The sequence below is a fragment of the Empidonax traillii genome, unplaced genomic scaffold, assembly GCF_003031625.1.
Source record: "Empidonax traillii isolate 1590-97213 ecotype Southwest subspecies unplaced genomic scaffold, ASM303162v1 scaffold717:size860381, whole genome shotgun sequence".
Classification (NCBI taxonomy): Eukaryota; Metazoa; Chordata; class Aves; order Passeriformes; family Tyrannidae; genus Empidonax; species Empidonax traillii.
Window position 1 is genome coordinate 588,845 of NW_020955910.1, and position 17,326 is coordinate 606,170.

General features: G+C 45.4%; 1 protein-coding gene across 2 annotated transcripts; it reads left to right on the forward strand.

The window, feature by feature from the left end:
* Positions 1-2,663: 2,663 nt before the first annotated feature.
* Positions 2,664-16,605, forward strand: COPS3 (COP9 signalosome subunit 3). Of its 2 annotated transcripts, none has more exons than XM_027900256.1 (12): positions 2,664-2,798; positions 5,553-5,682; positions 6,993-7,105; positions 7,215-7,264; positions 7,949-8,041; positions 8,778-8,957; positions 9,920-10,060; positions 10,976-11,149; positions 11,961-12,047; positions 12,339-12,452; positions 13,016-13,096; positions 13,418-16,605. In XM_027900256.1, the coding sequence occupies exons 1-12, from the start codon at positions 2,744-2,746 to the stop codon at positions 13,469-13,471; spliced, it is 1,272 nt and encodes a 423-aa protein (XP_027756057.1). In that variant the 5' UTR covers positions 2,664-2,743; the 3' UTR covers positions 13,472-16,605. The 2 variants fall into 2 exon arrangements, with proteins under 2 accessions (XP_027756057.1, XP_027756058.1); XM_027900257.1 differs by having other exon boundaries at positions 2,744-2,798; positions 7,881-8,041.
* Positions 16,606-17,326: the final 721 nt, after the last annotated feature.

Consider the following 17,326-nt stretch of genomic DNA (forward strand, 5'->3'; position numbering starts at 1 on the left):
GGGGGGGGGGCCTTTATTTCAAGCAGGCACCGCGCCAGCAGGCAGCCGCGGCAAGCACATCCCTCTGCAGCAGAAGCAAGGAGCGGAGGGGGGGATGCGAGGGGGAGCAGCAGAGGGGCTGCAGCGGGGTGCGGGGGGGATGCAAAGGCCCGTCCTGGCGCCCGGCGCGTCCTCCCCCTCCCCGCCCCATCCCTCCCTGGCAGCGAGCGCGGAGCGGGCGGCTGGGTGAGGGGGGGGACCGGTGCCGGTGCCCGGCGGTGCCCGGCGCTGAGCTCGCCCCGACCCGGCAGTGCAAAGCCCAGTTCCTCTTCCCGGCGCTGGGCCGAGCCCGGAGCGCCGGCACCGCCTTAAAGCGGCACAAGCGGCTGTGACAGCGCGGCGGCTCCGCGCAGCCCGCCCGCTTTAAGGCTGCCCCGGCCCCGAGCCCTCCCCTTCCCCTTCCCCTTCCCCTTCCCCTTCCCCTTCCCCTTCCCCCCGGCCTCAGTTTCCCTCCCTTTCGCTCTCGGGGATCCTCTATTTCCCCCTCGCTTGCCGCGGACCCTCTCCCTGATGTCCCCTCCTCTGCCCCCATGCCCGTCCCTGCCTGCAGACACGGTGGGTTTTGGGGGCGCAGATGTTGGTGTAGGGGCACAGTAACGCGGTGATTTCTGCACAAAATGCACGCCTGTTTCTGCCAGTTCACGCGGAGGGGACACGCTGTGGCCAGGGTCTCGCTCCCTGTGACACAGCTCTGTCCCCACGGGTGGCGGAGGAACCCTTAAAAGCCAGATCCCCAAAAAGCCGGTTCCCGGACTCCAGTGAAGCACCGTGAGCACCACGAATGTTCTGACACGGGACCAAAGATCTGGTCAAAAAGTGCTGTGAGGGTTAAAAGTGATGGAGAAGGGGCAGTTCTCCAAGTGGCACTGACAGGATTAGGCAACCGCTGAGCTGGGAAAGGAAAGATTTTACTCGACAGCAATAATGTAGCTCCACTTTATTTAATTTTTCATGTCCAGAATGTTTTCCAGTGGAATGTATTATCCCTGGATCACAGAAAGGGCATGAAAATGCACTGTAGGGATCAGGTGACCTGGGGAAGGTCACAGAGTGAGGGAAGGAGAACTGGCTGGACACGGTGGTGAACCCAGCAGTGAGGCTGGGAGGGCAAAGAGGGGGAAGTTCAAGTCTGTGTTGTGCTTTCACTCCCACTTCCCTGCAAGGAATGGGATTTCAACATAGCTCGATGTTCCTGATTAAGCAGGGAGGTAATACATATGAATTTATGGCTCCCCAGGGCAGTGGTCACAGCCCCAGGGCTGAAAGAACTCGAGGAGTGTTTGGACAACACTGCCAGGCACACGGCGGATTGTTGGGGTGTCCTGGGCATGGCCAGGAGCTGGACTGGATGATCCTTGTGGGTCCCTTCTGTTGCCAAATACCTCCGAAATCATCAGGAATAACAGACAGCAATACATTACTTTTTCACCTGTTTACACGTTTTTAACAAGTTAATGTTCATTGGTTCTAAACTATATAATTCCCTTTCATCAATTAGTATTCCATCCACTATTGGTTATTAATCTCTCGTTGCTTATGCTAATTAGTTTGTATTTTTAGTCTTTCTAGTGTCTTTTTCCTATGGTGGGGATTTTCTGACACAAATACTGAGCCTTTGTTAGTCTTCTTCCTTATCTGCTGGTTTCTGCAAAAGGTCCTTGTTTCCAGAAGTTAAGTCCAGTTTCAACAACACATCTTTCTCTAATGGGCTTTATTCATTGAAGCACACCAAGGTTACCTTTAAACAAAACTTACAGTTTTAGTACTTTTCCCAAGATGTCGTCTCACATAAGTTGCCTTATGACAACTTTTTTGCTGTATGCTGGCTAAAAGTGATTTAAGGCCTAACACTGAAGCTAAAACAGCTAATTAAAGGGTTTCCTTAAAGCCAGTAAAAATATTAGAAAGGTTGTATCATTTTCAACACTTCCAGCTCAGGATACTCTATAATTCCGTGATCTCCACACCGATTTCCACCATCTCCATGGATACAGGAGGACTGACACATTCCCTGCCTGCAGCAGCTCCCGAGGGATGGAAAACAACGGGATTCAAACCCCAGTCCCCGATATTTGGGCGGACATCACACGGAATCAGAGGACAACCACCACGTTCCCAGGGGAACGAGAGGGATTAAATCAGCACTGCTCGTGCAGTGCCAGCACTCAGGCTGACTTCAGCGCATGGCGGTGGGGGGGGTCCCCCCTGTCGCGACGGTCGGTCCCCATGTCGCGATGCCCACCGTGTCGCGGGAGGGGGGGGGGGGGTCCCCCGCGTCGCGCGGAGGTGACGCCGATGACGTCACCACCTCCCCTCCCCCGGCCCTGCTGAGTCACGGCCCCTCCCGCGCCCCCTGACGCGGGGCCGGCGGTTGCCACGGCGACCGCGCCTCTCGCGAGAGGCGGCGAGAGGCGGCGGGCGGCGCGCGGTGCCCGCGGCGGCCCCTCATTGGCCGGGCGGCGGTGGCGGCTCCCGGCGCGCGCCGCTCTCTCTCTCTCCCCCCCCCCCCCCCCCCCCCCCCCCCCCCCCCCCCCCCCCCCCCCCCCCCCCCCCCCCCCCCCCCCCCCCCCCCCCCCCCCCCCCCCCCCCCCCCCCCCCCCCCCCCCCCCCCCCCCCCCCCCCCCCCCCCCCCCCCCCCCGCCGGCCCCGCCCCTCCCTCCCGCCCCTCCCTCCCGCGCGCGCGGCCGCGGCGGGAGCCGCCAAGATGGCGTCGGCCCTGGAGCAGTTCGTCAACAGCGTCCGGCAGCTCTCGGCCCAGGGTGAGGGGCGACGTGGGGGGGCGCCGGGGGCGCCGCGGGAGCCCGCGGGGCCGCGGGAGGGCGGTGGTGGCCGGGGGCAGCCCGCCGGGCCGCGCGCGGGGGGCGGTGGCGCGGGAGGGGGCGGGCCGGGGCCTGGCCGCTCGCACGGCGCTCCCTCAGGCGACCCCCGGGGCCCGGCCCGGCGCTCGTTCGGGCTCTGCACCCACGCGGGCCGCGGCGACCGTGCCCACGTTAATCTGGGGCGGCCCGGGGGTGTGACAGGGCGCGAGGGGCCGGCTGTGCCCTCACGGTTCTCCCAGGGGGTGGTTTTAGCGCCGGCGGTCCTGCCCGAATCTGAGCGTTTAAAGCAGGGGGAGGAGCGAGCACCGTGGGGGCTTTAAATGGGATTTTACAGCCCAGCCTGTCACCTCCCTGACGAGCGGGCAGGCTGTGATAAGTGAGTGGTTTAAAATACAGTTCTGAGGGGTTCAGGCGTCCATGCTCTACATTTCCAAGTGGAGCACGGACAGAGAGTCCCGACCCACGATGGAACAGTATGACAGGTCTGAGACCGTCACCACGTGTTCAGAAAGTGATTAAATAACCACGGATAGAATTCCTTAGTTTCACTGCTAAACTCCTAATTTTCCTATATGTGGGCACAGTGTTTCCTGGTTCTTGAACTTTTCCTGTGTTGGTGTGTCCTGATTGTCCCTCTGCCTGGGATGTTTGCTCCCCAGAATTGATCAAAAATTGATGCTTTCCTCTGTGGTCCCAGTTTTTACCTCTGGCAGTTCTTGGGTGGAGTTCCAGCTTTTTCTCCCTTAGGTTTAGCTTGTTAAATATAGATTATTTTTACTGAGGATATCACATGTAAGAGATAAATTAAACCTGCAAGGTGCAGGTACGAACCAGGTGGAAGGTGGTTCTTTGTACGCCTGTAGTTAGGCTGGAGAATTTCCTGTCATGGGGTTTTGGGGATGCCAAAGGCTCAAGTGGAGACTGTTTGGCTTTATGGAGGTTCTCCCATTAGGGATGAGCCAGGTGGGCATTCTCTGTGAGAAAGTCCTCAGCACAGGAAGGACATCAGCCTGTTGGAGAGAGTCCAGAGGAGGCCACCAAGATGATTAGAGGGATGGAGCAGCTCTGCTGTGAGGAAAGGCTGAGAGAGTTGGGATTGCTCAGCCTGGAGAAGAGAAGGCTCCAGGGTGACCTCATTGTGGCCTTCCAGTGCCTGAAGGGGCCTACAAGAAAGATGGAGAGGGACTATTTACAAGGGCCTGGAGTGACAGGACAAGGGGGAATGACTTCACGCTGTCAAAAGAGTAGGGTTAGGTGGGATGCTGGGAAGAAATCCTTCCCTGTGCAGGTGATGAGGCCCTGGCACAGGTTGCCCAGAGAAGCTGTGACTGCCCCATCCCTGGAAGTGTCCAAGGCCAGCTTGGACGGGAGTTGGAGCAACCTAGTCTCGTGGAAGGTGTCCCTGCCCATGGCAGGGAGGTGGAATGAGACCATCTTCAAGGTCCTTTCCAACCCAAACCATCCTGTGATTCTGTGAAAGTAAATCCAGGCCCAGACAGGCAGCTGGAGGACATGAGAGCATTCAGAACGTGTGTATTTCTGGTGGTTTCTGGCTGTCGGCATTTGGCTGCCTGAGAGGTGACATAAAGGGACATTTAGCTGGGCCTGGTGTGGGAATATCTACTTAGACTAAGTTGTTCAGTGTGTGTGTGTGTGTGTAGAGCATCACAGAATCCCAGAGTGGTTTGGGTTGGGAGGGATGTTAAGGCACATCTCGTCCCACCCCATGCCATGGGCAGCGGCACCGTCCATTAGACCAGGTCACTCAAAGCCTGCCTTGAGGGAGTTTTTTGTGTTGTTTTTTAGAGGAATAAGAGAACTGTAGAGTGGATGGATTGCTCTACTGGGGAGGACGCCAGAACTAAGGTTTTGCAGTGCCTGAATACTGTTATCAAACCACAGAGAGTTTTACAAACCCTGTTCCTTTAATTCTGTACAGAGAGAGCAGTTTTGGGGGTGGGTTTCTGACATTCTTGAGCTCTGGTCCCGCATTGGGAACTTTTGATCCCTCTGTAATTTCATTGCTGGGGTTCCCCTGGTTTTTCTTCTTCAAAGGAAAAAAACAGAGAACTGAGGATAGTGTAAATCTTTCTGGGTGGAGGCACTATTCCTCATTTTATGAACACTTTTGTAAGGGTGAGAGAACATTTGTTTTCTCTCACTAATCTGCAAGGACTGAGCATTGAAACAATACTCTGCTTCACAAGGGCGTAGTTTTAATTCATTCAGTTAACTGGTGGGGAGGAAGAGTTTGAAAGCAGTTCATGAGAATGGATCTGCTTTCTTTGTAATGATTCTTGGGCTTACCATACCTTCCCGAATCAAAATAATTGCCTTTCATGCAAATAGAAGATGTTGTGGGTTTAATTACACAAAGTAAATGTAAGGACAGGTTTTTACATCCTTTTGTTGTAGGTACTTAGTTGTATCTTCGATGCCTACTTCAAAAAAATGCTTATGAGCAGACCTGAATGGTGGGTAGGGCTCGAGGAGCAGCAAGGAACAAACTCTGGTGGATGTTTTATTAAAAAAAACCCATGTGGTGGGTTGAAAACTAATGCCTATTGTATTAAAGAAAATGAAATCTTAGGGTGATGCTACTATTTCCTGAGGTTACATAGGGTTGTAATGAGCTATGGGAATGTGTGAGTGTTCTCTAATTAGAGCTTGACAACGATGCTTCTTGTCTTTCAGGGCAAATGACCCAGCTTTGTGAACTGATCAATAAAAGTGGAGAGCTGCTAGCAAAAAACCTTTCCCATCTGGACACAGTGCTCGGTGCCCTGGATGTGCAGGAACACTCATTAGGGGTTCTTGCTGTCTTGTAAGTGTTGCTTGCTTTTAATTAAATATCTTAATATTAAAACTCCAGGCAACGTGCTGAAGTGTCAGCCAAGTGTTTTTGCTTTTGGACACAAATGTTTTCAATCTGCATTTCTTACCAGTGGTTTGGTTTCCTTCAGTGGTGCACGTTTTATTAATGAAAATACCACGGCAAATTTGTATTTTCAAAGGACAAAAAACCTTTGAAGCTTGTAAATGCCATTACTTTTAAATTGTAATATGGGGGTATCTCTTTCTCCCGTGTATGTTTTTATAAAACATAAACTTTTATAAAACATATATACATTTTCCTCTGCTATGGTTGGCCAGGGCTCAGAGCAGCCTGGTCTAGTGGAAGATGTCCCTGCCCATGGCAGGAAGGTGGAACTGGACAATCTTTAAGGTCCCTTCCAGCCCCAACCACTCTTTGATTCTATGATAAGTATTTTCCATGTGCCTTCAGCAAAAAGTTATAAAATTAGCTTTTAAAACTTGATTTTCAGGGCATTAGTGCGTTGAACCGTAAACTTGGAGCGAAACGTTTTATTCCAGTGAAATGTGGGTTTATCAGTTCCTGGGAGTTTGTCTCTGGACAGCACTGGGGCTCTTGCTGCTGTCTGTAGTTTAAGATAATGCTTGAGTTGCCTCGGGGGTGCTGAGGTGAGGCCCTGAAGTTCAAACCATCTGTACCTGACTGCAAGTGAAGTATCTGCAGGTTCCAGTATTATTTTAAAACTGTTTTTTCTGGGAAAGATCAGAATTCTAGTGCTTGTTCTATTACCCTTTTGAAACACAACACTGTAACACGTGGAGATAACGATGTTCCAATTCACAAGCACCTTGTAAAAATGCATTGTGCAAGGCTACAGCCCACAGATGCTCAGGAACCACCAGAGATGGAGAGAAGCTGGAACTGAAGGGAAAGGGCTCCTAACAAGAGAAAAAACTCCAATAATTTAATAGTTGAGAACTCCTGAGCACCTTCAAGCAGGAGGTGGCTGCAGGATAGGCAGAAGCGTCCAGAGAAGTTGTATGGCTGAGTATTAAAATTCATCAGTGTTTCTGTTATGATTTAACCGTTGTACCAGATAAAATGATCTTTGTTTGCCATAGTTAGTTCTAAATTGAGAATTGGGGTGTGCATGGAAAAAGTATTTTCCAGTTTCCTGGGGAAATCTTACACCAGCTGTCATAAACAGTTCAGATTTGTTTGCAAGCACCTACGTGCAGAGACTTAGCAATGAAGATGAAGCTTTTTTATTAACCTCTAGACATTAAGTGCTAAACCTTTTGTTTGTGTGTTTGTTTCAGGTTTGTGAAGTTTTCTATGCCCAGCATCCCTGACTTCGAAACGTTATTCTCACAGGTGCAACTTTTTATCAGCACTTGTAACGGAGAACACATTAGATATGCAACAGACACTTGTAAGTTAAGCTTAATTTCAGACTTTATATATATATTTTGATAGTTTGGTGTTACTGATTTTTTCACTGTGGTGGTTTTTTGTTTGTTTTTTTTTTTTACTGTGTTTAGTTGCTGGCCTGTGCCACCAGTTAACAAATGCCCTTGTGGAGAGAAAACAGGTGAGCAAGTATCATCTACTACAAATAAGCTGCTACATATCCAAGGCGTAAAGGGGATGTTACCAGTCTCTTACTCCATAAAGACTTGCCACTAACCTCACGTTAAGTATTTCTGTGCAGCTACTTAGTTGCTCAGTCTACTGAGAGGTAATGAACCAAACCCAAGATTTTAAGATTTTTTTAAGGAAAACAGAAGGAAAGTAAATATTTTGGGAGGAGAGTCACTTAAAAACACGCTCTGTCGCACAACTATTAAATCTGTAGTACCAAGAACGTTTTTCAGGTGATGTGTGCGTGAGTAGGAGAGAGCTGCAAAAATTATTAGCACTGGTGAGTCAGAGATATTACTTCCAGTGTTATTCTCACTGGTGTTATATAATGGTCTTAATGAGATGCCTTAAAATGTACAGGAAACTTGATTAAGAAATATTTGACCAGTGGTTTTGTTGCTAAGGTACTGACTTTTTCAGACCACTTAAGTGAAATCTGGCCAGAGATAGAAGTAGAGATCAAGAACTCTATTTTCTGAGAGACTGCAGTATCCTTCAAAAAGGGAACCTCAGATAAACTACTACCTAATGGAACCTGTCAATTAGTGTTATTTTTCATTTGTAAGTGTCAACATAAGATCCAATGTGCTGCCATCTATGAGAAATTATCTGAAAGAGATGTAATTTCTGACAGCCCCTGCGAGGAATTAGCATTCTCAGACAAGCCATAGACAAGATGCAGATGAACACAAACCAGCTGACCTCAATACATGCAGATCTCTGCCAGGTAAGGGGAGCTTAAGGGCTTTTTGTGGCAGTAAAAGCTTTTAAAATACTATAACCCTTTGAGGAAATGTATGCTCACATAATTGCAATGTAAAAATGGCTGTTGAACTGTTTTGTTTTTTTTTTTTTTTTCCCAGTAGTAAGTAATATGGTAAACTGATATAAAATCCAAATCTGATATACAGGTTAATTATTAATTTTAAATGTTCAATGCATATCCCCAGATCTTTAGTTTTGTTGATGACTTCTGAAAGTGCTTTGACATCCCTTCTTTGTGGGCTGAAAGTCACCCACAGCTTATCTTAGGAATATCAGTGTAATATCCAGCTACTGTCTGCTCGACTCTTGACAAAAGACATGTTTGTCTCGGTGTCTTTGGCCTGGATTTGCACTCCTGTCTCGTTCTTGGCTCCTGGGAGTTGGGGTTGGACAGGAATGCTCAGAGCAATATTTAGTGCTGCCAGCACAGTAGTTTGGCAGGCCTGGAGTTTCAAGCAGCTTTGTCAGAGTTTAATTTCTTTAGGAGTCAGATAATTTATAACAGTTCATAATCTGTGTTAAGGGTTTTCAGCCATGATACAGTGAATAAACTGTGTTATAGCACTACTGACAGGCTCTTCCCTCGTGGAGAAGTGATATTTATTAAATAGTACTGATTAATTTAGTTTCAACTTCTTCCTTGCGGAAATTTGAATGGAAGTGGCTAATTTACGCAAACTTGATTTATTTTCTTGTAGCTCTGTTTGTTAGCAAAATGCTTTAAACCTGCCCTCCCGTATCTAGATGTGGACATGATGGATATTTGTAAAGAGAATGGGGCATATGATGCGAAGCACTTTTTATGCTACTACTACTATGGTGGGATGATATACACTGGGCTAAAGAACTTTGAAAGAGCACTCTACTTTTATGAACAGGTAACTCTAAATGAAGTGGTAAGTCTGGAGTGTGATCAGTGGAAAGGCAAAAAGTAGACGTGTAATAGTGCTGAGGGAACACAGCACCTCTGAATTGTCACAAGCAAACTTGCCCTCAGAGGTGTTTTCCTTTAAGAAGCCCTCTGAGGGCCTTATTGCACCATAAAGTTGTGCAGCTCAAAGGGTGATGTTAAATTTATCTCCCTATAAATATTTTTCAGCTCCGTGCTTAGAACTGCAGCACAGAAACGGGTCACAGGCTGACACATGATTGTGTGACCTTAAAAAATAGTCCAGGTTTTGCTAAGGCCTTTGCTAATTCTATTTTACACTTCAATATTTTCTGATTTTACTTTCTCAGGGAAAAGAAAAGAAAATAGCGAAAGTGGGAGAACTTTGTGTATGGGGAAAGTGCTGTAAATGTGAAAAATAAGCTGGTGCAGCCTTTTTCTTTTCTGTTAACAAGGGTCAGCTCTTGAGAAGTTTCAGTGTCACAACAAACTAAAATCCCCTTTCCCTATTCTGCAGACCTCTTTCATACTTAAATATGAGATCTGATGATGTAATAGCTTTATAAAATCTCTTTAGGGGTTTGTGTAAATCCAGGTTCCATGGGAACTGTTTAATCATTCCTGGCTAACAAGTAGCTACAGGTGATTTCTGGTACAACTTTAGTTATATACCAAGGAAAGAAGTTTTGATTCAATCTGAACGGAGTTATTTTAAGGTAGGCATCACTATAATGTGATGTTTTGAGTAGCTTGTATAAAATTTCCCTCTTTTTTTGGATAATTAATTTTTACAGAAGTTAGTTAAGCTTCAGTGCTCAAAGGAGAATTTCATGTGTCATTGTGTCCTTTCTGCATGCAGCTTGAAACTGAGATTTTTATTAATGCAGTAGCTAGCAGGATCCACCAGTAAGTACACTTAATTTCTGTTCTGTTTCTTTCTTTCTTGCTTAGGCAATAACTACTCCAGCCATGGCAGTCAGTCATATTATGTTGGAATCATATAAAAAGTATATCCTAGTTTCTTTGATACTACTTGGCAAAGTTCAGCAGCTACCAAAATACACTTCCCAGATAGTTGGTAGATTCATTAAGGTAAGTCTTGCTAATCCAGCTAAATAATAGAACAGCAAATCTGACTTTGTAAATGATTTTTTTCCTACCCTCATTTGCTGTTTAACATTGGAGATCATGGGAAATAATTCACAGTGTGCCAGAGTACAACTCCATACTGCCTTTCCAGTGTGCAGTAGGTGAAGATTGTTTGGCAATTTCTGCATCTTTTACAAGCAAACTGTGGTGTTGTGGCACTGCAACAAGTTGCCCACGGAATTTGTGGCTGCCACATCCCTGGTTGGACGGGGCTTGGAGCAACCTGGACTGGTGGAAGGTGTCCCTGCCCATGGCAGGAGTTGGAACTCAATGACCTTTAAGGTCCCTTCCAACCCAAACGATTGCATGATTCTGTGATATTGGTGATAGAGGTTTTTAAATTTAAATAGAGAGTTCCTAAAATCTTCTAACTTCAGATACTAATAAGCAAGCTCAAACCATTTTAAGGTGATCCAGGTGAACTGGTTTGACCTTGAGTGTCTCTTTTCCATGCTGTGACACGTCGTGGTCAAGGATGAGTGTCTTAGAGGGCAGAGCAAACCTAATGGGTGGGCAGTGACTAGGCAATATCCTACTTACCTCAAACTCAGCTTTCTTCTCGTGCTGGTCAGCTAAGGGAACTTTTTTCAGACTGCTAAAAGTAAAACTGTCACACAGAGGTCCTTGAATGATGATTATTAAATCTTACACTGCAGTAATAAAGATTTAGTGTATCGGGATCTGTCATTGCCATAAAGCCATGTATGGGCATCATGTATTTTTTATGAGAAATGCTCGAGCTACTTAAATTTACTTCTCTGCCTGCATGGCTTCTAATGTTAAAGCACTGAGCAGGTTTTGTGATGCTGGGTGAACACTGTGTCCTTTTAAGAAGGGTTCTCATTTTTCTCATTGCAGCCTCTTAGCAATGCTTACCATGAATTAGCGCAAGTTTATTCAACCAATAAACCCTCGGAGCTTCGAAATCTGGTGAACAAACACAGCGAAACATTCACAAGGGATAACAATATGGGGCTGGTTAAGCAATGCTTGTCATCCCTCTACAAAAAGAATATTCAGAGGCTAACCAAGGTAAGAGAAATTGTGAGTGATTTTCCTCTTGGAGTGTACCTCTGAAATATATTCCATTTAGAGCAAAATGATGATGTAGTAACGTGGCAGAGAAATGGCTGAAGCTGAGGTTTGTGTCTGAAGCAAATGAGACTAAAATGCTTTATATGGAAAAGCAATTCAGTCGGCTACTTATGCATTATTTAAAAGGTGATTCAGTCGATGTGTCAGAGGCATTTGCTCACGAGGTTTTCATACCTAACCAAAAACGTGAGCAGTGTAACCCAGTGACCTTCATCTCTGTTCACAGAATGGTAAAGCTGAACTTTACAGGCTACTTCATTAGAGAAGAGTGAGTGAATAGGACAGATTTTAGAAGTGTCTGAAATAAAAGGAAAAAACAGAAGCAGTGGAGTGTTGTGCTCCTTCACCTGAGAGATTGGATTAAGCCTGAAAGATGATGGGGGAAAGATGATATTTGTTGCAGTAGAACAAACCTCAGAAGGAATGCAGTGTAGGCATCTCTTGAAGGAAATTCAAAGGCTGGACAGTCACCTTTTTTCATGTAAAAAGGAGAGGGAAGAGGTTGGACGGGGTCAGGACTGTCTGGGGTAAAAGGAATTGCAGAAATGGGTAATGACTCCATATATGCTCAAATTAATGTCTTTGGAGGAAGAACTGACTCGTGGTCCCTTAATAAGTAGTAATAACTATGTGTTACACTTGTTTCTTCCCATCAGACTTTCAAAATAAGATTACTTAGCCTGTGAAGGATGGACAGGGAAAATTCTTAACATCTGGTTGTAACGATTTGATACTTTGTAAATTACAGACGTTTTTAACATTGTCATTACAAGACATGGCAAGTCGAGTGCAGCTGTCGGGGCCCCAAGAAGCAGAAAAATACGTCCTCCACATGGTAAGAGCTGGCCAAACTCTCCTAAAATTAGTGTTTGGGTTGGCAGTACATGGTCTGAGTTGTTCTTTTTCAGGGTGGAGGAAATGCTGTCAGTCTGCTGTGGTGTTTAGACTGTTCTCAAAATATCTAAAAAGCTGATGTCAACCTAATGTTTGAATTATGTGTCTTTGGGAAGCTGTTAGAAAGTCAGTGCAACCAAATTAAAGATGATTCCACAAGGAATGTGTGTGTTATAGTTACCTGAAATTCGGTTCTTGACGATAACTTACATTAAATCCTCTCTCATTTCAGATAGAAGATGGTGAAATCTTCGCAAGTATTAATCAGAAAGATGGTATGGTCTGTTTCCACGATAATCCTGAAAAATATAACAATCCAGCTATGCTTCATAACATTGATCAGGAGGTAAATCTTTAACTGCTTTTGGAATTCTGACCAAAGAGCCTTAGTCTGTAAACAGAGAAGCCAGTGTAGGTAACTAGAGATGTAGAGATTGAGGACTGTGAATCATTATTTGACTATTTCACAGTACCAGTATTTAAAGGTTTTAGCTTGGTAGCTACTGTCAGTATATTCTCTGTTGTGTCCTGCACAGCCTGAGCTGTTTCAGGAGACTGGCTGCTTGCTGTTGGTGACGTGAAGATCCTTGAACTGAATGGATTAGAAAGATTGGTTTTAGAGTTTTAGACTTCAAGCATCCCTTCCACTGGCTGTCAATAACCTGCCTGTGGCTGACCCTCAAGGGACTGACTGTCAGTGGCCTTAAAAAGGATTGTTAGAAGACATGGATCAAATTCAGGGATTAAAAATGGTCTGACACTTTTGTTGGGGAGATGAGGGATGAGAATATTTTGACGTGGAGCTTTAGCAACAGCAGAAGTTACTGGTTCTACATGGCACAGCCATGAGATGTCTTGAAGATCATGTGCAGACTGGACAAAGTAATCAACTTAATATATATTTTTAAGATGCTGAAATGTATAGAGCTTGATGAACGACTGAAAGCCATGGATCAAGAGATCACTGTGAACCCTCAGTTTGTGCAGAAGGTAATTGATTTTGATGTCTTGTAAGAGTATGTAAGAGATTCGTTCAGTGCAGTGAGTCTGTTCTACTGAATGGTGGTAGTTACAGTGTTAATATTCGATATTATTAATAATAATATGTGCGTAAACATAATGAACCATCGTAAAGATACTTAGGAATTTTGAAGGGGTTTTGTCCTAATTAATCCTGCAGGGATTTCAGTCAGAAAGGAAGTGCATGTTATTTTCATATGCACCTTATTTTCCTACCTGTTAACTTCAAAGAGCTGTCATTCTCAAACCTTCAGGCCTGCTTCTGAACAGAACTAACTCTCTCCCTTTCAGAGTATGGGCTCTCAAGAAGATGACTCAGGGACCAAACCATCCAGTTATTCTTGAAATTAATGTTGCTCACCACTCCGCTTTCAAGTAAAAGCTTATGAAAGAATCACGCCTGGAATAGGGCATTGAGGAGTTCCACGAAGAGAGCAGAGAGAACTGAGCTTTGCTTTTCACCTGGACATTAAGAAAATAAAAGAACACCCTCTCAGTACTGTATAATATCAGAAATATTCTCTGCAAAGAAAAGGAAATCTCAAAAGAAACTTAAAAGTCTGTTGTGGATTTATTTATCTTCAGATTAACATCGTTAATGCATTAAATAATCTACCTTTTGTTTTAAAGGGTTTGAATGTTGCTGTGTTTCTGTAGCAGTCCTTCTCTTCTGCAAAAAAAAAAAGAAAAAAAAAAGAAGTGTTATTCAGGGAAGAATACAAACTAGTGTTGGTTCACTTACAAGATAATTACTGGTTCATTATTCTGTATTTAAAGTTGGCTCAAAGTGCAGATTTATACGTGTGGTGGGGGCAGAGGGGCGGAGTTTAAGCAAATCATAATGTAGAGAATTTGCATATGGCTGGTGTAGCTGGTGCTGTCTGTTAAATGAGGAAATAAGAACTCTCCTTCCCAAAAGGATGAGGATATCAGCGAGTCCTTGCGAGGAAGTTTTGCTGCAAAGCAGAAGTCAGTGTAGGGAAATGAGACATGACAGCTGTTCATGATTTTTAAAGTTTCTGGTACAAAATACCTGCTAATATTATTTGCTCTTAGGTGAAACTTCTTAGACCTGAACAAAAGGATATTTGGAAGACGTTGGTGTTCTGGAGGATTCTAGATAGGAAAGTTGTTTACACTGAAAGGAATTTAAATGTTTGTTCCTGTACAACTGACATGAAAGTATTCAAGAGGCTTTTCTGTGGTGGAAACCAGTATTTTTACATGGAACATAAATAGGATTCTAAACAGTTCTCAAAATGCAGAATTTTATTCTGAGATAACATGCTGGAATGGTACCTGGTTTTTAATTCACTATTTTAAACTTTAAAACTTTGTTGTTGGATTCTTTAAAAGTGCTTCACCCCTTAAATCAACGGGCTGTTGAATTTTCTGTAGTTCTCGTGTATCTGAAGATTCCCACTGTTCAAACACCTTCCTGTCAGTGCAATTCTCCTGCTGTCAGGCAGAAATAAACCTGTCATCAAGTCAGAATTCGAGAAGCTCAGCAGCCTCTGCTTCCTGCTGAAACACCTGACTAGGAGCTGCTTGGCACTGCTAACCTGCCAGCTTGTTTTCAGTAGCCCAAGTGGGAGCTGAGCGTTTCTGGCTCTTGCTGTGTGAAGTCTGTTTGCATTTGAGGTCACCCGTGGCTGAAAACATCCCATTTGTGCTTCCAGTGCTGATACAGAAGTGTTGGGGCTTTCACCCCAGACTGGTGTCTCAGTTCTAGCAGAGCCTCTGTGACAGTGGGTGAAGAGAGGTGTCCCAGGTTGTTTTGCTGGTGGATGGTGTTTTTTAAAAGTACAAAATGGCAATTTAGTATCAAACACTGTAGGTCTGTGGTGTGAGCAGCTCACCACTGAGCACTTGTGCTTCCTGCTGTAGAGGCTTCCGTGGAGGCAACTTTTACACCTGATCCTAAAGCAAAATCTTGGTTTTATTCATAACTTGCCTTACCGGTCTTGTAACTAAAGAGATTTATGAATTTTGAAGGTTTTGGTTTTTTTTTTCCTAATTAATCCTGCAGCAATTTCAGTGCTGAACATACACCATTCTCCTCCCTAATCCCATGGAAGTGTTAAACGAGTGGATTAGTGATGCTGTGGGCTCGAGCACAAAGTGGGGTGGTTGTTACAACCACTGTGGCACTCACAGAAAGGACTGCAAACAACTGACCCCAAACCCCACCCATCCAGAAACGTGCCTGGCTCGCCTCTCCTTGCCAAGGGCGCACTTGCCAGGGGAGAATGTATTCAGGATGCTGTCATGGATTTGGAGAAAACCCACAAATGTCCATTTTTACACCAGTAGTTCCTATTAGTGAGCGTGGATTTACCTGCTGGGAGCTGCAGGATGGCTTTCCAGCTGTGGAATTGGAAGCAAACTAATATATGCAGCTGGCAAATAGCTGCTACATTTTTCTCTTCTTTTTTTTTTTCTTGCTCACAGTAGATAAAATAAATCCACGCTCACATCAAAAGGATGGCAGAAAGAGCTGTGTAATAGTTTCAAGTGATTCAAGTTATATATCTGATTTTTAAGAGGGCAAATGCTTTTAAAGTTAGAGAACTGCTGAGATTCCTTTTCTGACATGGGTAGTTGTGCTGTTAATCTCTGATTTTTGTTAAATATTCCCAGTCAGGTCCCACCTGTAGAATCAGTAGATAAAACATTCACCTAAAGTGCTTCAGGGAAGGGCTTTTAAGTCCTACTTTGATAAAACACACACGGTCTGGCATCTGCATGTCTTGAGATACTGCTGAAATTAAGTCAGATTTTTAATGAAGCAGCTCCTTCAAATCTTGGCACTAATTGCATGGGCTGGTCAGTTGAGACGCTTCGAGAGCACTTGGGTTTTCTGGTTTTAATTTGTATTTACTGCAGGGAAGGACTTTTGCTCAAATCTAAGAACGCTGTGTGCTGTGCTGCTCTGAACTTGGGGACTCTCAGAGGTCCTGGGGCTGGTTCTTCTCATCCTGCATGGCCACATTTTAGGCATCGTCCACGGAACACTTGAGTGCACGCTTTGATATCTGACTCCAATTTTGCTGCATCTTAATGAGCACAGACACGAAGTGCGGTTCCGAAGGCAGCGTTAGACATGCAACTACCATTCGTAGCCACAGGAGGGGTCTCTAGGCCAGCTCCTGATAGACTTTTAAATGTTTCTGAGAAGAAACGGTTCGAAGCTGTTTGTGTACATCCCCCACCCCCCCTCCTGTTTTTTGTGCCACCAAGGAGCCCCCAGTTTGTGACCTCCGCTGCCACCCACAGCGCTGCCATCGTGCCACTGTGTAACTCCAGCTGCCTCCTTCCCAACTTCCCTCCTGTGTCCCGCAGCACAGCCGGTGTTTGTGTTGTCATAGGCGATCTGTATAACCTAGGAAATGTTCTCTTGTGTGGCCACACTGGCCCGGGGAGGTTAGTCCTGAGAAGCTGTTTAAATGTACTATTGGAAAATAAAGATAACAAACGAGTCACTCTTAGTTTGTCTTAAATGAGATTGCAGGTCTTCTGTGTTTGGGTTTTCCGTAGATTTTGGGGGGGGGGCCTCTTGTTCCTGTTGGTTCTCAGGATGCGACTCTGGCTGACGGGTGGGAGGCTGCTGGTTGCTGTGTGTGGCAGTGCCCTCTGCTCAGCTGTTTGAGCTCTGCTCTGGGCATCTCTGAGCTCTCCTGAGTGATCCTGAGTAGGAACAGTATTTGTGTGTCTTCCTTAGGAAGTGCTGCTGCAGGTCCGTGTCTGAGACGGGCTACAGGATTTGGGATGGAACACTTCTATTCTCTCTGAGCAACCTGATCTAGTGGAAGGTGTCCCTGACCATGGCAGGGGGTTGGAACGGCATGGTCCTTAAGGTACCTTCCAAACCAAACCATTCTGGGATTCATATCTGAGCTCTGTGTTTCCATAATAATCCATCTTGCTGACTGTCTCGGTATTGTTTTCATCAGAGACGTAATTATTTTGAAGCCTGAAAGGATTAATAGTTCACATGGAATTTGGGTTCTTTTACATCATAGATTCCTAGAGCTAAATAATCCACTAATCCTTAAACCTGATACCCTGAAGAGAAACTGGAGTAGTTTAATGAAGGGTCTGTAGTGAAGAACCTCAAGAAGTTAACTTGGGCTCCCTGCCCTTCCTGTGTAAATACCTCGATAGAGCTGCTTTATAAACTGGGAAAAGACAATGCTCTGA